The 16327-nt window shown below is 35.2% G+C and overlaps 1 protein-coding gene and 1 long non-coding RNA gene across 4 annotated transcripts in view; both read left to right on the forward strand.

The window, feature by feature from the left end:
• Positions 1–16327, forward strand: part of LOC150005227 (uncharacterized) — a 392161-nt gene that overhangs the window by 71105 nt on the left and 304729 nt on the right. The gene's annotated exons all lie outside the window — the stretch shown is intronic.
• Positions 1–16327, forward strand: part of CNOT10 (CCR4-NOT transcription complex subunit 10) — a 51717-nt gene that overhangs the window by 24031 nt on the left and 11359 nt on the right. For 2 of the 3 annotated variants that reach the window (XM_090284433.1, XM_090284431.1), the window contains exons 9-13: positions 1082–1231; positions 2203–2405; positions 6640–6761; positions 8092–8268; positions 9104–9184. In XM_090284433.1, the coding sequence (XP_090140559.1) occupies positions 1082–1231; positions 2203–2405; positions 6640–6761; positions 8092–8268; positions 9104–9184 (733 nt within the window). The remainder of the gene's footprint in view (positions 1–1081; positions 1232–2202; positions 2406–6639; positions 6762–8091; positions 8269–9103; positions 9185–16327) is intronic. The other variant, XM_090284432.1, reaches the window with a different exon arrangement.

The following is a 16327-nucleotide window of genomic DNA, read 5'->3' on the forward strand; positions in this document are numbered from 1 at the left end:
TTAGTGTTAAGCATTGAATATCCTGATTATTAATTTTGTCAATCTAGTCAGGCATTTTATATCATTGCGGAGAGGTAGGCTGTCAGCAAATAGTTTTAGAATGTTTGGAAAGCCATTTAGAAAAAGGAAACTATAGCTTGGATTGCTTGCATTAATTACATGAAAATAAAATCCAGAGAGATGAAGGATTAAAATGTGAAAATAAAATCATAGAAGCAATACAAGGAAACTTGGATGAATATATTAATTTTGTGGTAGGAGAGCCTTGATTAAACATTATCCAAACTCTAAGAACCATAGCAGTTAGAAAAGATTAGTAAATTTGACCACATAAAAATATAAAACTTTTTATGATTAAAAACATAAACACACATACACTGGACCAAGTCACAAGACAGATGATAAACTGGCAGTGGGGGAAATATTTGAAACAGATGTGACAGAAGGTTTCTATAACAGGTAACCAATAGAAAAACATCTGTAACCAAATTAAAAAAATGGGTAAAAAGCAGGAAGAGGCAGTTAGTTTTCAGAACAAGAAATAGAAATGCCCAACTAATATGAAAAGGTAGTGCTCAGCCATGGCGATATTTAAAGTGTATACTTAAAGAATAGTGGAGATTTACAGTTTAACAAGCAAAAAAAAGCAGGACTTTATACATCCTGCTTTATGTATTCACTTGATGTATTTTGACTTTCCATATATACTTGCTTCATTCTTTCCAGTTTCTACATAGTATTTTGTTATGTGGATGTAATACATATGTATTAATTTACTAATTAATTTTTTTTTGCATTTTTTGTATGTTGCCTACAATGATTAAATATTAGAAAAAGCTAAACAGACTAATTAAATCATTATGCAGGGTTGGTTTGTCATCTTTAATAAAAGAGATTTTAAAAGGAAAGGGAGTTTATAAAATTTTCAGATATTTTCTAAATTTCAAATGCCTTGTAAACTGTTCTACAGGGACTGTGTGGAATAGCATAGAGTGAACTCATGTTAGATAAGCCGGATTCCTGTATGATGTACATCCACAGTAAAATTTGTCTGCAGACTTATTAGTTGTGTTTTCCTTAGGTGAATGCCTGCGATGTATGTTCTGGAATAATCTTGGCTGCATCCATTTTGCCATGAGCAAGCACAACTTGGGAATTTTCTACTTTAAAAAAGCTCTGCAGGAGAATGACAATGTCTGTGCACAGCTCAGTGCAGGCAGCACCGATCCAGGTATGCCCTTTGCTGGGGGGACTGGTTATGTTTTACTACTTGAGAAAAGTATCATTTTAAAGAGCAAGCATCTGGTCAAAATGCATGCTATGGGCACTTAAGTTCACACTGAGCCTGTCCAACAAGTCTGGGGATTTTTAGTAGATATTGCTAACTTCAATAGAGTCATTACCAAGACATTTAAAATCATTTTTCATGGATTTGAAAATTAGTACTCTCATATGGTAATGTTAAAAACAAAATATTTTGCTAAGATTTCTTGGCTGTGCCAAACTTATTGTTACTGTAGCTTCTTTTCAAGGTTTCACAGGTGGTACTATTAGTAGCACCTGGCAATCTTTAGGCAATTCCTGAAATGTATTCCTTCAGTATTACTATTATATAGATCCTTGATTTGAAGTGCTTAAAATCAAGCAATCATTTAGCTTTGTAAAATTTTTTTAAACTATTTAATTGATGAAAAATATATCCAAAATCACGAGTAATCTTATTTTATGATGGATTGTGAAGCTTTGAATAAGCGTGTGAACGATAGTCATCGTAAGTATAGCACATTAATTTTTATTTCCATAGTAAAATTCTCTAACACCCTAACATTAACTGAATACTTCTGGTTAATAAAAAGCACATGACAATAAATTGATTAACCAAACTGAAAGTAAAAAGAATGGAATCTCCTTACAGACTTTAAAAATGTGTAGCAAGTTAGTCCTCTCTCTTCTCTTTGCCTTCCTGTAACATAGTTGCCCGAGAAGCCTCTCATTTGTTGGCAACACACAGACAACTGAGATGACTCTGGAGAATATCTGGGGGTTTAGGGCTGGAGATCATCATTGGTGGGAGCTATTAAACTTCAAATTGGGGTCACTGGTATTAAACAAGGTAGTGTTTTAAAAGTACTTAGTGGAATAAATGTTTTCAACATAATTTACTTTAAATCTAATGATGTATTCTCATTTAATTTTAATTAGGCAAAAAATTTTCAGGAAGACCCATGTGTACATTACTCACCAACAAGAGGTATGAGTTGCTATATAACTGCGGAATTCAGCTTCTTCACATCGGAAGGCCTCTGGCTGCCTTTGAGTGCCTGATTGAAGCTGTTCAGGTTTATCACGCAAACCCCCGCCTCTGGCTACGGCTGGCTGAATGCTGCATTGCTGCCAATAAGGGGGTGAGTGCTGCCTGGGTATCTTTGACACCGCCCCTCCCCCCAGCACACACACAAATTGTTACATGGAAAGCAAAAAAATACCTGGAAACCTACAAGACCTCATCCCCTTTTTAACTCTCAGGGAATTTATAAATATAGTCTTCTGTTCTTAAAGAGCTGGACAAAAAAATGTTTAGGTTCATAAAGTTGGTCATTAACATTCTGGTGTTTGGTAACTGTGGCAACTGGTGTTAGCAGTTGCATTAAAGAGTTGAAACCAATAGAAGGTCCTCCCTGTTGGAAGAGCGGTGGCCGGCTGCTGGCGTGCTGGCCGTGCCATCTGCGGGTGTGAGAATGGTGAAGGCCTGGTGATGCCTTAGCGGGTGTGGAGCGAACTGCATTACACTACATTTCCTTCAGTGCCTGGGGCTTTACTTTTGATTCAGTAAATGGTTTAGAGCAGTGGTTCTCAACCTGTGGGTCGCGACGCCTTTGGGGGTTGAATGACCCTTTCACAGGGGTTGCCTAAGACCATCGGGAAACACATATATAATTACATATTGTTTTTGTGATGAATCACTATGCTTTAATTACGTTCAATTTGTAACAATGAAAATACATCCTGCATATCAGATATTTACATTACGATTCATAACAGTAGCAAAATTACAGTTATGAAGTAGCAACGAAAATAATTTTATGGTTGGGGGTCACCACAACATGAGGAACTGTATCAAAGGGTCGCGGCATTAGGAAGGTTGAGAACCACTGGTTTAGAGTTCGCGGATTACTGGGCTATTTCTCTCGACACGTGTTTGTCCACAGTGGCTATGAGAAATGGGCCAGTGTACATTGGCGTCCGTACCTAGATTATCTCCAGATGGCAGTGGGTGGAAGCCTTTATCTCAAGTGAGGAGCGGGCAGTGGGAGGTGGGGGAAGACAGGTTGCATCCAAATTGCCAGGTATCTGTATCACCCCATTTCCTGACCACCCCCGACTCTTGCTGTGTTCTTGGAGTCAGTGGAGATGGGAGAGGCACGGCATGAAATGTTGCCTGGCATACCTGCCACAGGTATAGGGGATGTTTAGGCTCCCCTCCTGCTACGCAGCACTTCCTGAGAAACGCCTACAAGAACTAAAGGGTTTAAAGAAGTGTGTTTGCCAGGCGGTTCAAGTACAGCACTGTTGGGGAGGGGGGAGTGTTGTCTTTGAAAGGCTTCAGTGATGTGTTCCATTGTACTTTTCCTTTTCCAGGACAACTTTCTTACTGGATAATTGTTAAAAAAAACTGACAAACAATTCTAGGCAATATTTATATATATATATATATATATATATATATATATATATATATTTTTTTTTTTTTTTTTTTTTTTAAATAAAAGGTTCTCTAGAAATTGTTATTCCCTTTAATCCATTGATGAATTTAAGTGGAGGCCATTGTCTTGTACAGTTGATGGAAACCGGGGAGTAGAGACATATTAAGGTTTAATATTTTCTTTTCAAATTAACTTATTTTTAGAAATAGTACTTTCAGGATTGTCTTTGTTCTGTGGATTATGACACCACCACCCCGCCCCCCATTTTCTTCTGGAAAGTTTTAAATTTGTAATTTTTTTAAATGGTAGAGATGACTTAGTTGCCATAACTTGGTGGATACCAGATCACTCATAGTCTGTGCTGATAATAGGAGATTTGCCATAAATATTTGTGTTTGTGTATGTTTCTCCACCTTCTAAAAATGATCTGAAGTGATCTAAAAGGTAGTAAAAAAACCCAAAACACTCTCGACATCAGAAAGCAAAATCCCAATAGGAGCAACAATCAACTCCAAAGGAAATTCCATGAAATTTCTTTCGTTTAGTCAGGACAGAGGAGGTGCCGAACAAAGCAGTTTGTACCCTCAGAAATAAGTTTATTTTTGAATAAAAACAACCGACTTGTTATATTGATGCTGCTAAGGAGATCATTTTGTCCTGTTTACTTGGAAGAAGCAGGGCTTATGATTAGGTGGGAAGTGTATAATATATGAGAAAAGATTTGCTAAATAAAATCATGAGACTCAATTGTAGGGAGAGTATTTAATATGAGAAGACTTTTTAAAAAAACAAAAGTTTACCATTTACTTTTTAGAAAATGTACCATTTATTTTCCTGAATTCTGAAACTTAGATTTGTTAGTGCTATTACTGCCAAGGCATTACAAAATAATATTTTAATTACATGTGATTCTTTAAGACTGATCTGACACACTCTGGCTATTGGTGTATTATTAAAGACATGGTTTATTATCATGGATTTTTAAGTTCATTCCATTATTGTTTTCATCTGTTGCTTCTCCAGATTTAGTCAGGTGATCAGCTTACATGCATGGTCTTAAGGATCAGGGAAAAGAATATGGATGAATCATTATAAATTTATCACCATCACTAGGAAAAGAAGTCAGAATGGAAGTCCTTCCTTCCAATAATAACCACTTTTTCTTATTTCTCATTAATAGAGCTCAATCAATACAAATTTGTTCAAATTAGAGCAGTTAAGAATTATGTAATATTTTCTTTTTAAAGTGAATGTACAGGGAATTCCTGTTTTATTAAACATCATATTGGAGGCACAACTGTAATACAGTTATATGAGGGAGCACTAAGTAACAGTGCAGAAACATTGTATTTAGAGAAGGACTTTTCACAGGGCAGAGTGGAACTCTGCAAGTTCATATGGCTTGGCTACATTTGTTCCTGTATATGAGAATCTGGATGAGTTCATAAGATGACTAGTTGTGATTCACCTGCAAGTAAATCAGGGTCAGAGTGAAGGGAGAAGATAAATGAAATTGGCCCCAAACTTCTATAATGAGATTATCTTAGTGAAATACACTGTATTTATATATATATATACCTGGCTGGTTTGGCTCAGTGGATTGAGCGTCGGCCTGCGAGCTAAGTGTCGCTGGTTCGATCTTCCAGTCAGGGCACATCAGAGAAGGAAAACTCTGACTCCAAAAAACCTCCGCTGCCTTGCGGCATACCTCTTCAGGGGAAAGGCTAAGGGAGTAAACCCCGACAGAAAATCCGGAGCCGGAGTCCCTAAGGCGGTTTGACGTTGTAGTCAACACCGGCAACTCCTGCGGCGCACCTGAAGCCAAGCTGTATTGACTCCGTCTTTCCCTTGGACCCTTCAGCTGCGAAGAGAGGGGGGGTCTGCTGCATGGGCAACAGCAGACCCTCCATATCACCCTGCCCAGGCTCTGTAGCTTCAGCTTCACTGGAGAGGACACTCCAGCGTCATCGCAAGATGTCGATTCAACACGGGAGGAGACAGATACCGTGTCACTCCCGAGTCGGACTGCACAGCCATTCTCGGCGGTGCAGATAGACTCTTAAGAAGCTACACCATCGTCTCTCGAGATGGACGGCTGCCGACGACGATATTATATTTCAGGATTTTTTAAAGAAGTGATGAATTTTGACTGTCATCACCTCTTTTTTTGTTTTTTTATTTTTGTTGATTTGAGAGAGAGACATCGATTTGTTGTTCCACTTATTCATGCATTCATTGATTGATTCTTCTATGTGCCCTGACCGGGGATCAAACCTGCAACCTTGGCATATTATGACGACACTGTTAACCAACTGAGCCATCTGGCCAGGGCTTAGAATATTTTAATATATATTTTATATATGTGTATACATACATGTAAGTAGCCTTTACCATTTTTAATGTTTAGTGTTTACAGGGTTTTAGGATTTACTTACTGAAAGGCAAGAATTGTGACATATGTAGCTTATTAAAGTTTATATGTTGTTGACAACTTAAGTAATACATACTTGCAATTAAGAAGGGGGGAATATCTGTTTTAGGAAGTAGAGCTGCCTCCCTTTTCTTTTTCACAGTGTTTTTGTGAATCTCTCTTTCTTCACTCTGATTCAAAGGGCTCATAATATGCAGCATGGTCCCTGGGGGGTTGAATGTTCTAAATAAATCATTCTAAATACATGCTTACGTCATTTTTAAATTGCCTTTTTCCCTGGGAATTACATCAAACCTCATATTAGTTAAAATATAGCATATGTCAGAGACTTTCAGTCCCGTGTACTCTTTTCTTCAGTACTGAACATATTTCCTTTATCACCAAAAACTCCACATTGATGCATCTTAAGAACTTTCTTAGAGTCACTGGTAAGGTATTAGATCATTCTTCATACCCTGTTTCCCAGTTCCATTAAATTAATTGGAAATCATTTGTCTTTTGTAGACTTCTGAACAAGAAACTAAAGGTCTTCCAAGTAAAAAAGGAATTGTACAGTCTATTGTTGGTCAAGGCTATCATCGTAAAATCGTTCTGGCGTCCCAGTCCATACAGAACACTGTGTATAAGTGAGTATTTTGCAAAGAGAAACTGTATATATTTGGACTTAATATTTCATAGGAGAAACTACCTTGTAGCTAGGTTTTATGGCTACTTCAAAATAGGTCCATAGTGAATGTTATCTGACATGTGATTTGGTTTATTACATACATGGGTGCTGAAATTATTGATTAATGGCCTAGGAAACCCTGGTCCAGTCAGTGCCATTATTCAGAGTGTCCAGGAGAGGGCATCTTGATGTTTCCTTTTTATAGTTGATCATTGTTAACTTCTCACTTAGGTATTTTCTTAAGAGTCCCTAACGCTAATTCTTTGTAGTAGGAGAAAAAAGTACTAATACGTAAAACATCCAAAGCACCATAAATCTGTTACATGTAAGAACCTTTAGTTAACAACTTCTAAAGATGAACATCTTTATCTTGTATAAAGATTCCAGTTTGGTAAGTATTTAGGCTTTGCGGAAAAGTCGCTGCTTTTTTATTTCCCCCCAGAAAATAAAGTTTTTTTCAAATTTTTAAAATAGTATCTGACACACAATATTTTGGTCGTAATTTATTTCAACTATAATGCAGGTTTTTAAAAAGACTATTAACACATCACATTACTTTCCTATGATTTCAAAATTATTACTAATTTTCACATTTATGTATTTTCATAATAAAGCTGATTCGGTTTGATATATCAAAGCAAAGAAAGTTATATAAATCTCAAAATTATAAGACGAGATAATGCCACTTTTTGAAGACTTTTTTAAAAAAGTCACTTTCAAAAGTAAATAAGGCTCAAATGTGAAACTCTTTCTTCCCTTGTTTCCGGTTCTTATGATGCCTGTCCAATTCTTATTATTTCCTGGTCTGTAACTCCTCTAATACATTAACAACGATGTGAATAATGTGTATACTTGCAATCTATACTTTTTGCACCTTATCTATACTATTTAGAATTTGGGTTTTTGGCATAACTGCTTATATGAAAATTTCTGCCTGTCACAGGGTACAGTTTCCATTTATGATTACATTGGTTTTATTTCTGAGACTGGAAAAGTATTACAGTAGTCCCTCTCTATATCGCAGTTCACTTACCGTGGCCTTACTATTGCAGGATTTTTAAAAATATTATATTTAATTATTTATCGTGGGTTTTTCACTATATTGTGGGATTTTGCGGTACTGTATATGTATGTTGTTAAAGTTACGTAGGTTTAAGAGTGTAAAATAAATGTAAGGTTCCTATTTCGTGGGGGGGGGGATTGTCTAGAACGTAATACCCGCGGTAAGTGAGAGAATACTGTTTCTTTTTATGTTATTTACTCTGCTAATTTGGTTTTGTTCTTTTAAGTGACGGACAGTCTTCAGCCATTCCTGTAGCCAGTATGGAGTTTGCAGCCATTTGTCTCAGAAATGCCTTGTTGCTGTTACCTGAAGAACAGCAAGATCCAAAACAGGAAAATGGGTCTAAGAACAGTCATCAGTTGGGTGGGAACACTGAGAGCGGCGAAAGCAGTGAGACCTGCAGGTATTCCAGTCCCTCACCTCGTTGGCGGGATCCCTCCAGGACTTTATTAGTAAGCCTCTCTGTCCTTTAGGTGAATTCCTAAAATCTTCAACCCGAATTGCCAAAATTCTCTATTTTGAATAATAAGAAAGGAAAATATGAATGTTTAAGTATTTCTGGAAGAGAAAAATAGGTGAAGGCTAAGTCAGGAGAGAACCTTGAAAGAAAAAAGTAGAAAGTAATGACTTTTTATTAACAGGAGGAACAGATGCAAGAAATCATGTTGCAGAAGAAACAGCATTTTTTAAAAAAATTAAAATAAATACTTAAATCCTAAAACTATACCAATCTATAAAAATTGGGAAAGCTTATTTAGTAATAAGTAAACACCATTTTATATATAGAGTGTTCTTTTTACACATGGCACCTTTAAACTCAGGTCTCCCATCCCAGCGTTTTTTCTTAATTATAACAAATATATATATAATATAGAAAATCTGAAACAAAATTGTAGGATTTTTTTTTCTTCCATAAAGGGTTTATGTTTTACCATAGTTGATAAAAAGCCATCACAAGAATGGGGAATGTGTGAAAATCTTGGAGTGGTTTTCTTTTTATGGTGGAGATACTGTTTTCATTTAGAGGTTTTAAAAAGCAGGACTGCATTCTGGGGGAAAGAAACTGATACACGGTAGAGTTTTAACACAACAGTGATACCAAGTTATAAGTGTGTTTCATTGTTTTGTCTCTTTTATACTTTTATCACAGAAAACTGCATGGGAGTGAGGATAGGGAAACAAAATTTTAATATGTTTATTTGTTGCTCTTCATAATTAAGAGTCCATCTTTATTTTAGCAGTAAAAGCCATGATGGTGATAAATTCATTCCAGCTCCACCTTCTTCTCCATTAAGAAAACAGGAATTAGAAAACTTAAAGTGAGTATCTAAACAAAACTAGTATTGCATTTATTGAAATAGCACGTTGTTTTTAATCTCCCTTATTCTCTTAATATTATGAATTACATTGATTGAATGCCAGATGTTAAGCCAACCTTTCAATCTTGTGACAGACACTACTAATCAGAATGTATTACCTTTTTAATAAATTGCTGGATTCAATTTGTTAATATTTTGTTAGTAATATTTGCTTCTACAATATGTTCACGGGGAAGGTTGGTTCATACTTTTCTTTGTAATGTCTTTGGTCAGGTTTTGGTTTCAGGGTTATGATGAACTTATAAATGAGTTGGGAAGTGCTTCTTCCTCCTTTGTTTTCTTAAAGAGTTTGTATGAGATACATACTACTTCTTGCTCAAATGATTGATATAGTTCACCAGTGAAATAATCTTGCCTGGGGTTTTCTCTGTGGGAAATACGTGATAATGAATTCAAATTCTTCAATAGATGAGTGCTATTCACATTTTCTGTTTCATCTGTGTCAGTTTGGATAGGTTATATTTTTGTCTGCATACATTATAAGCCCCATTATTGTTGCTTTGAACAGTCATGTATATGTTAAGAAGTTAAAAGGAACACAGTCGTCTTTTGTGTTTTGCTACATAAATACCATTTCTTGATTATTTTAGTTTCTATAAGGTATGTTTTCTCTTCAGTCTGAAGATGTCTGTTTAGCAGGTCTTGTACAGATCTTGTTTTGCTGTGTTTTAATTTTAAAGTCTAGAACTATCTTTATTTCATCTTTGTTCCTAGAGGATATTTTCACTGAATACAGAATTCCAGGTTGGCAGTAGGTTTTTTTCCCCCTTTCAGTCTGCTCAGTCTGCTCTTTTAAGATGTCACTGCACTATCTTCTGGCCCCCACTGTTTCTGATTAGAAGTTCACAGTCATTGTATGTAGGTGATATTTTTCCCTCTGTCAAGAGAGATTGTCTCTCTCCTTTTTCCAGCGGTTAGGTTATGATGAATCTACGTCTGATTTTGTTTGTTTTTAACCTTGCTTGGGGTTAGCTAACTTTTTAAGTCTATAAATACATCTTTCAACAAATTTGGGGTATTTTTAACCGTTATTTCTTCATATGATTTTTGGAATTAGGCTTAATGGTACAGCATTACTTTTAAAAATGATTTCAATAATAGGACTACAAATTAAAATGGAAAGAGTAAGCCATTTTTTTTTTTTTTTACAATTACAGTTTACATTCAGTATTATTTTGTATTAGTTTCAGGTGTCTATTTCTTATGTTTTTGCCTATGAAGTTGCAAAAGAAAGATAAGAGTCCATTTAAAATGTTAATTATATATTGCTGGTAGCATTGTAAATCGACACATTATTTTTGAAAGCATTTCATATATTCACATTTTGTTCCAGCAAACATTAGTGCTAGTCTTATGCCAGGTGCAGGGGAATCAGAGGTAAAAGAAAAAACTGCCCTCAAAAGCAGATGGCAAACACTTAGCAGAAAATTATATTAGTTAATAGGTTAGTTATTAGGTGGTGAGATTTAGGATGTCTCCTTTCTTGTGTGTGTGTCTCCATATCCCCATAGCACCCTATTGTCTAGAAGAAAGAATTAATCCTCTGACTATATGGAAGAAAATCTTAAATTTCAAATTTAGTCAGAAATAAGGAGTTGGTCATTTAAGGTTTTGAAAGTGGTGTTTGGTTTTTCAAACTTGACAAGGTATTTAAATATTTTTTTCCAATTATCTTCAGGTATAGTAAAATTTCCTATTTATTGTATGAGTCATAAAGGTAGCAAGGAAATAAAAGTATTATGACAAATTGCCAGTGGAACAATGGCAAAAACAAAATCTATAGAAGAACATTGCTGTTAAATGAAATACAATTGAGTTTTTACAAAGCAACCAAATTTCAACCGTATAACTAAAATAACTCACTATACTAGTTTTTTGTCTTGGGTAGAAATGTGTAAAAACAAAGCAAATTAAGTAAAGCTAAACTGGATTTGGTATAATGTAAAGTGGTGGGGAAGAAATGGGATGTAAAGTTCAGCCAGGGCAGTATTTGGGAAAACTCATTAACTTGCAAAAAAATGCACCATTTTCCACCAGGTGCCTAAGGTTTTCTAGAGATGTCTCTATTTTTGGCGCCACCCACATTGCATGTTTATCTAAGGGTTCATCTGTTTTTAATAAGTTATTTTTTATGGTAAAAATCCAAGTACAGTCATGTGCTTCATAGTAACACTTCAGCCACAGACCGCAGGTACGACATTGCCCATAAGGTTATAATTGAGCTGAAATACTCCTGTCACCTACCTAGTGACATTGTAGCACACGCATTTACTCACGTGTTTGTGGCAATGCTGGTGTAAGCGTACCAGCTGCACTGCCAGTGGTATATCAGTATAGCTCATAGAATTATGTATAGTACATAATACTTGATACTAAACTGCTGTTACTGGTTTATATATTTATTATACCATACTCTTTATTATCGTTTTAATGTACTTTTTCTATTTCTAAGAAAAACGTTTGTTGTAAAACAGTACATGCAAGGTGGAATACTTGTCAGCGAGTTTTGTGCTTCTTGTGGCGTAATTGTTAGCTTTCCACATGTCCTAGCAGGAGATTTGGTGACTTTCAGGGAAAATAAAATTACTTCCCAATTTTTGCGGAAGGGGAGAAGGATCTCCACAGGGAATTCCATCGTCGTAAAGTGAGGCGAAGATGGTTCCCTGGTATATATTAACCTTTTTTTTTCTTATGGAGCAGATGGGAGAGAGGAAATGGAACAAGATGGAAGGAGCCTTAGGGTAGATTGATGAAAAGAACGGCTATTCAAGACAGGAGCAACGGTAATGCAGGGGAGGGGCCGTCAAAGGCTTGTCCTGTAATTTTTAAAGCTGTGAAAGCTCACAGTGCAGTTGGGTACGATCAAGGGCAGGAGCTGGCTGTCCTCTGGAGAGGGAAGGAGTCTGAGCACATTGGTTCTGTGAAGATCACGAATTCTTAGAGATTTCTCTTATGTAATTGGAACTGTGTGTGACTAGTGTATAGTTTAGTTTTTATGGACTATTATATTTGACCCCTTATGCTCCATAATACCCAAGACACCAATGCAAAACCTCATTTCCTATTTCTAGCATAATTAATATGCAGTAAATTATCAAGACTGTCCTGGCGGCCACTTCTTATGGTATGAGTTCACAGCCTTTTGAGTATTTTCAGTTTTTTTCATTTGTACATAAATGAAGATCATTCCAAAAATACTAGTTCTAACGAGGTTACAAGTTTGTTTTCAGAAGGTATATGACACCTGAAGCAATTCAGAGATTCTGTATTAAAACAGGTAGGTTTCAGAAAAGTAGTCTCACAATTAAAACAAAAATTTGTCCTCAAATGAGGGGAAATGTCTCAGAAATTAACCAGTTTAATTGTGAGGCTCAGATGAACTTAGAGGTACTGATATAATGGATCAGGCAAGGTATGTATGTAATGACGGTGTGAGAATATTGCTTGGGTTCCTGAACCGTTCAAAGTTCTGCAAAGCCGTCATTTTCATTCAGCTAGGAAAACACGCCCACATACTCTGCAGTCTTGAATTAAATAAATGCTCTGATTTTAAGTTTTTAAAATAAAAGATGATTCTGTTTCTAGGTATTTAGACAAGAGAAGTAAAAACTTGTCCACGCAAGAATTTCACAGCAGCTTGACTCATGATAGACAAAAACTAGAAAATAACCCAGGTGTTCATTAATAGAATGGATAACTAATTTGTAGTTCATGCTATATATTGGAGTACTACTGAGCTACAAAAAGGAAGAAATTACTGATATCCAACTTAACATGATTTGAATCTCAAAACATTTGTTTTTTTTTTACTACTTAGTATAAGATACTACGTAATTCCACTTCTACCATTTATATGACAGGCAAAACTATACAAAAATAATATATATTGATAGAAATTAGAACAGTGGTTAGGGAATTGATTGGAAGGAATCATTCTGGGTTGACAGCAATGTTCTGTATCGTAATTGGGTTGATGGTTACATATATGCAAACTCATCAACTGTACACTTAAAATGTTGTATTTTAATGTACATAAATTATCCCTCACTTAAAGATTTCAAAGGTATTTGGATATTTTACAAAATTAATATAACTCTAAATATATTCTTTTGGGAAATGTAATTTAACCACTAATGATTAATAAATGGTCAGTTTCCCTTACATATCATTTATGAGGTGGCATGATATGTAGAACTTGGTTTCTTAACCAAAAAATAAAAAAATTAAAAGTCCTCTGCTTGTACTTAAGATGTATTTCTTATATTCCAAGACTGCAGCATTCACCGCCAGATCCACTCATCACATGTGGCTACTGAGCACATGAAGTGTGGCTGGTAAAGGTGTGCTGTTTGAGTATGTGATACCCAGATTTCAGGGGAAAACAAACAGGTTTTAGAACTCACTATTCCAAAAGTGTAAAATGTCTCAATAATTTTTGTATTGATTACATGTGGAAATGTCTTAAATATATTGATTTAATTAAAATATGTAAAATTAATTTTGCCTGTTTCTTTCTACTGTTTTAAATTCACCAACTAAAAAACTGAAAATAACACTTAGGGCTCCAGTTATATTTCCACTACACAGTGCTGCTTCAAGGTTTTTGAGCTGTTTGAAGTGTTGTATTTGCTGATAATGTGGTTTCTACAAATGTGTAATATTGTTGCTATGCCAGTTTTCTCTGTGCCACAAATTTTAGCTGAATATTTCTTCTGAAAAATTTTTGTCTTTAAAAGGCCCAACGTCCAAATGAATCTTAAAATGTACAGGCTTGTGCAGGATTGATATTATGACCATATGTTTTGATTTAATTATTAATGTTGCCACAAGCATTTGGAGATAATGATTTTCTTATACAGTGATTAGTTATATGAGTATACTTTTAAGATTTTCATTTTTTTAAAAAAGTCAAACATTTATTGACTATCTACTGGTATCTCATATTTTTAAAAGTTTTATTGAGATATAATTCATAGCATACAATTCACCTATTTGAAGTGTACAACCAGTGGTTTTTAGTGTATTCACAGATAATGTGCAGCTATCACCACAATTCTAAAACATTTTCATCACCTCAAAAATAAACCTTGTACTGTTTAGCTAAACACCCCCTTACACCCAGTCCTCAGTCCTAATTAATCTACTTTCTCTATAGATTTTCCTATTTAGGCTTTCATATGAATGGAATCATACAATATGTGGACTTTCATGACTGGCTTCTTTCACTTAAGATGTTTTCAGGGTTCATCCAAGGAGCATGTTTTGTATTTTGTTGTATTTTATTTTTTATTGCCAAATATATTGATTGTATGGACATTTGGATTGTTACCATCTTTAGGCTATTATGAACAATGCTGCTATAAACATTTGTATACAAGTTTTTATGGAGGCATGTTTTTATTTTTCTTGGGTGTATATCTAGAAGTAGAAGTGCTGTGTCATATGGTAATTCTGTTTAATCATTTGAGGAATTGCCAGACTTTTTAAAAGTGGCTGTACCAGTCATATATGAATGTTTCAGTCTCTTCACAACCTCACCAACGCTTGCAGTTGGCCATTCTCTTTATTATGCATTGTAGTGGGTGTGAGGTGGTAGCTCCTTGTGGCTTTGATTTTCATTTTCTTGAAGACTAATGATGTGCAGTATCTTTTTGTTTATGTCGTGGGCATTTGTATATCTTCCTTAGAGAAATGTTTATTCAGATCCTTTGCCTATTTTTAATTGGATTATGTATTATTTTGTTATTGAGTAGTAAGAGTTCTTTATATATTTCAGACAGAATACCCTTATCAGGTGTATTTTGCAAATATCTTCTCCCGTTCTCTGGGTTGTCTTTAGACTTTTTTGAAGGTGTCCTTTGACTCACAGAAGTTTTTCAATTTGATGAAGTTCAGTTTATCGATTGTTTTCTTTGTGCTTTTCATGTCATATCTAAGGATCCTTTACCACATTCAAGGTCATGAGGGTTTACGATGTTTTCTTCTAAGAGTTTTATAGTTTTAATTGCTTACATTTAGGTCTTTAATCCATTTTGAGACAAGTTTTGGATATAGTATGAGCTAAGGGCTCAACTTAATTCTTTTGCATACCGGTATCTTATTAATGATAAACAAGTTCATAGGACTAATCACTAATAATTTCATGTTTGCATAGTGGTTTAATAACTGTCATGGGTATGTACCGAGTCTTCCATGTAGCTTATTTTAGGACGTCTTTGTTGTTTATTCTGAGATTATGATATTAGCTGAAATTTTAATTTCTAAAACTAAAATGGATGCTGCTCTAGAACCTGCAAAAGAGTATAACAGAACTGGAAAAGGGAAGGAGATAATGTTGAGGCTAACATGGGAAATGTCTACATGAAAAATTAAAATCAAAGCATACAGCATAAAAATGAAGTTTGTCTTTTTTTTTTTTTAATAAGAGGTTCAAAAATGGATAAAAGGAAATGTTCAGACCAAATTTAATGAAGACCAGTTAAGTTATTTCACAAATATAAATTGTAGAAGTTTTATTAGTTCATTTAGACTCTGATGTAACACTCAGTGAATTATTTACCATTCGGTTGATAAGGGCCTCCCATGACCTAATGTTTATAAGAGAAAATGAATCAAACAAATGGTTGATAACATAAATGTTATACACAGCTTTAGTGTACTTAAGGAGTCGTATTTCTTTTGGTATTAACCTAGTTGTTCTGTTGTATCTCTTGAGACACACCTAAAACAGGATTATGGCTAATAATCTTTTGAATTTCCTATTGCTCTTGCTAGAGACCCAGCCAGCCCCGTTTCAGTCTTATAACTGAGTATGGTCCTACTAAAAGGTGTCCATCTAATCACGCTACCAAAGAAGGAACCTGTCTGACACTTCCTTCACATTATCAGCAGTTTGTGTTCACACTGGCGTGATTCACATCTGCGTCCCAGGATTTCATTTAGATAAATGTGATCAGATTGATTACAGGCCAGGGTTAGAATAATTCTTCAGTGGTCTGCCACTCTGTGGAAACCCCACAGGGCCACTGCTGACATTGGACAAATCATTTAATCCCTCTGGGCTTTACTTTTCTCTTCTGTCAA

This window comes from Furipterus horrens, unplaced genomic scaffold (assembly GCF_987537825.1).
Source record: "Furipterus horrens unplaced genomic scaffold, mFurHor1.1.pri manual_scaffold_7, whole genome shotgun sequence".
Classification (NCBI taxonomy): Eukaryota; Metazoa; Chordata; class Mammalia; order Chiroptera; family Furipteridae; genus Furipterus; species Furipterus horrens.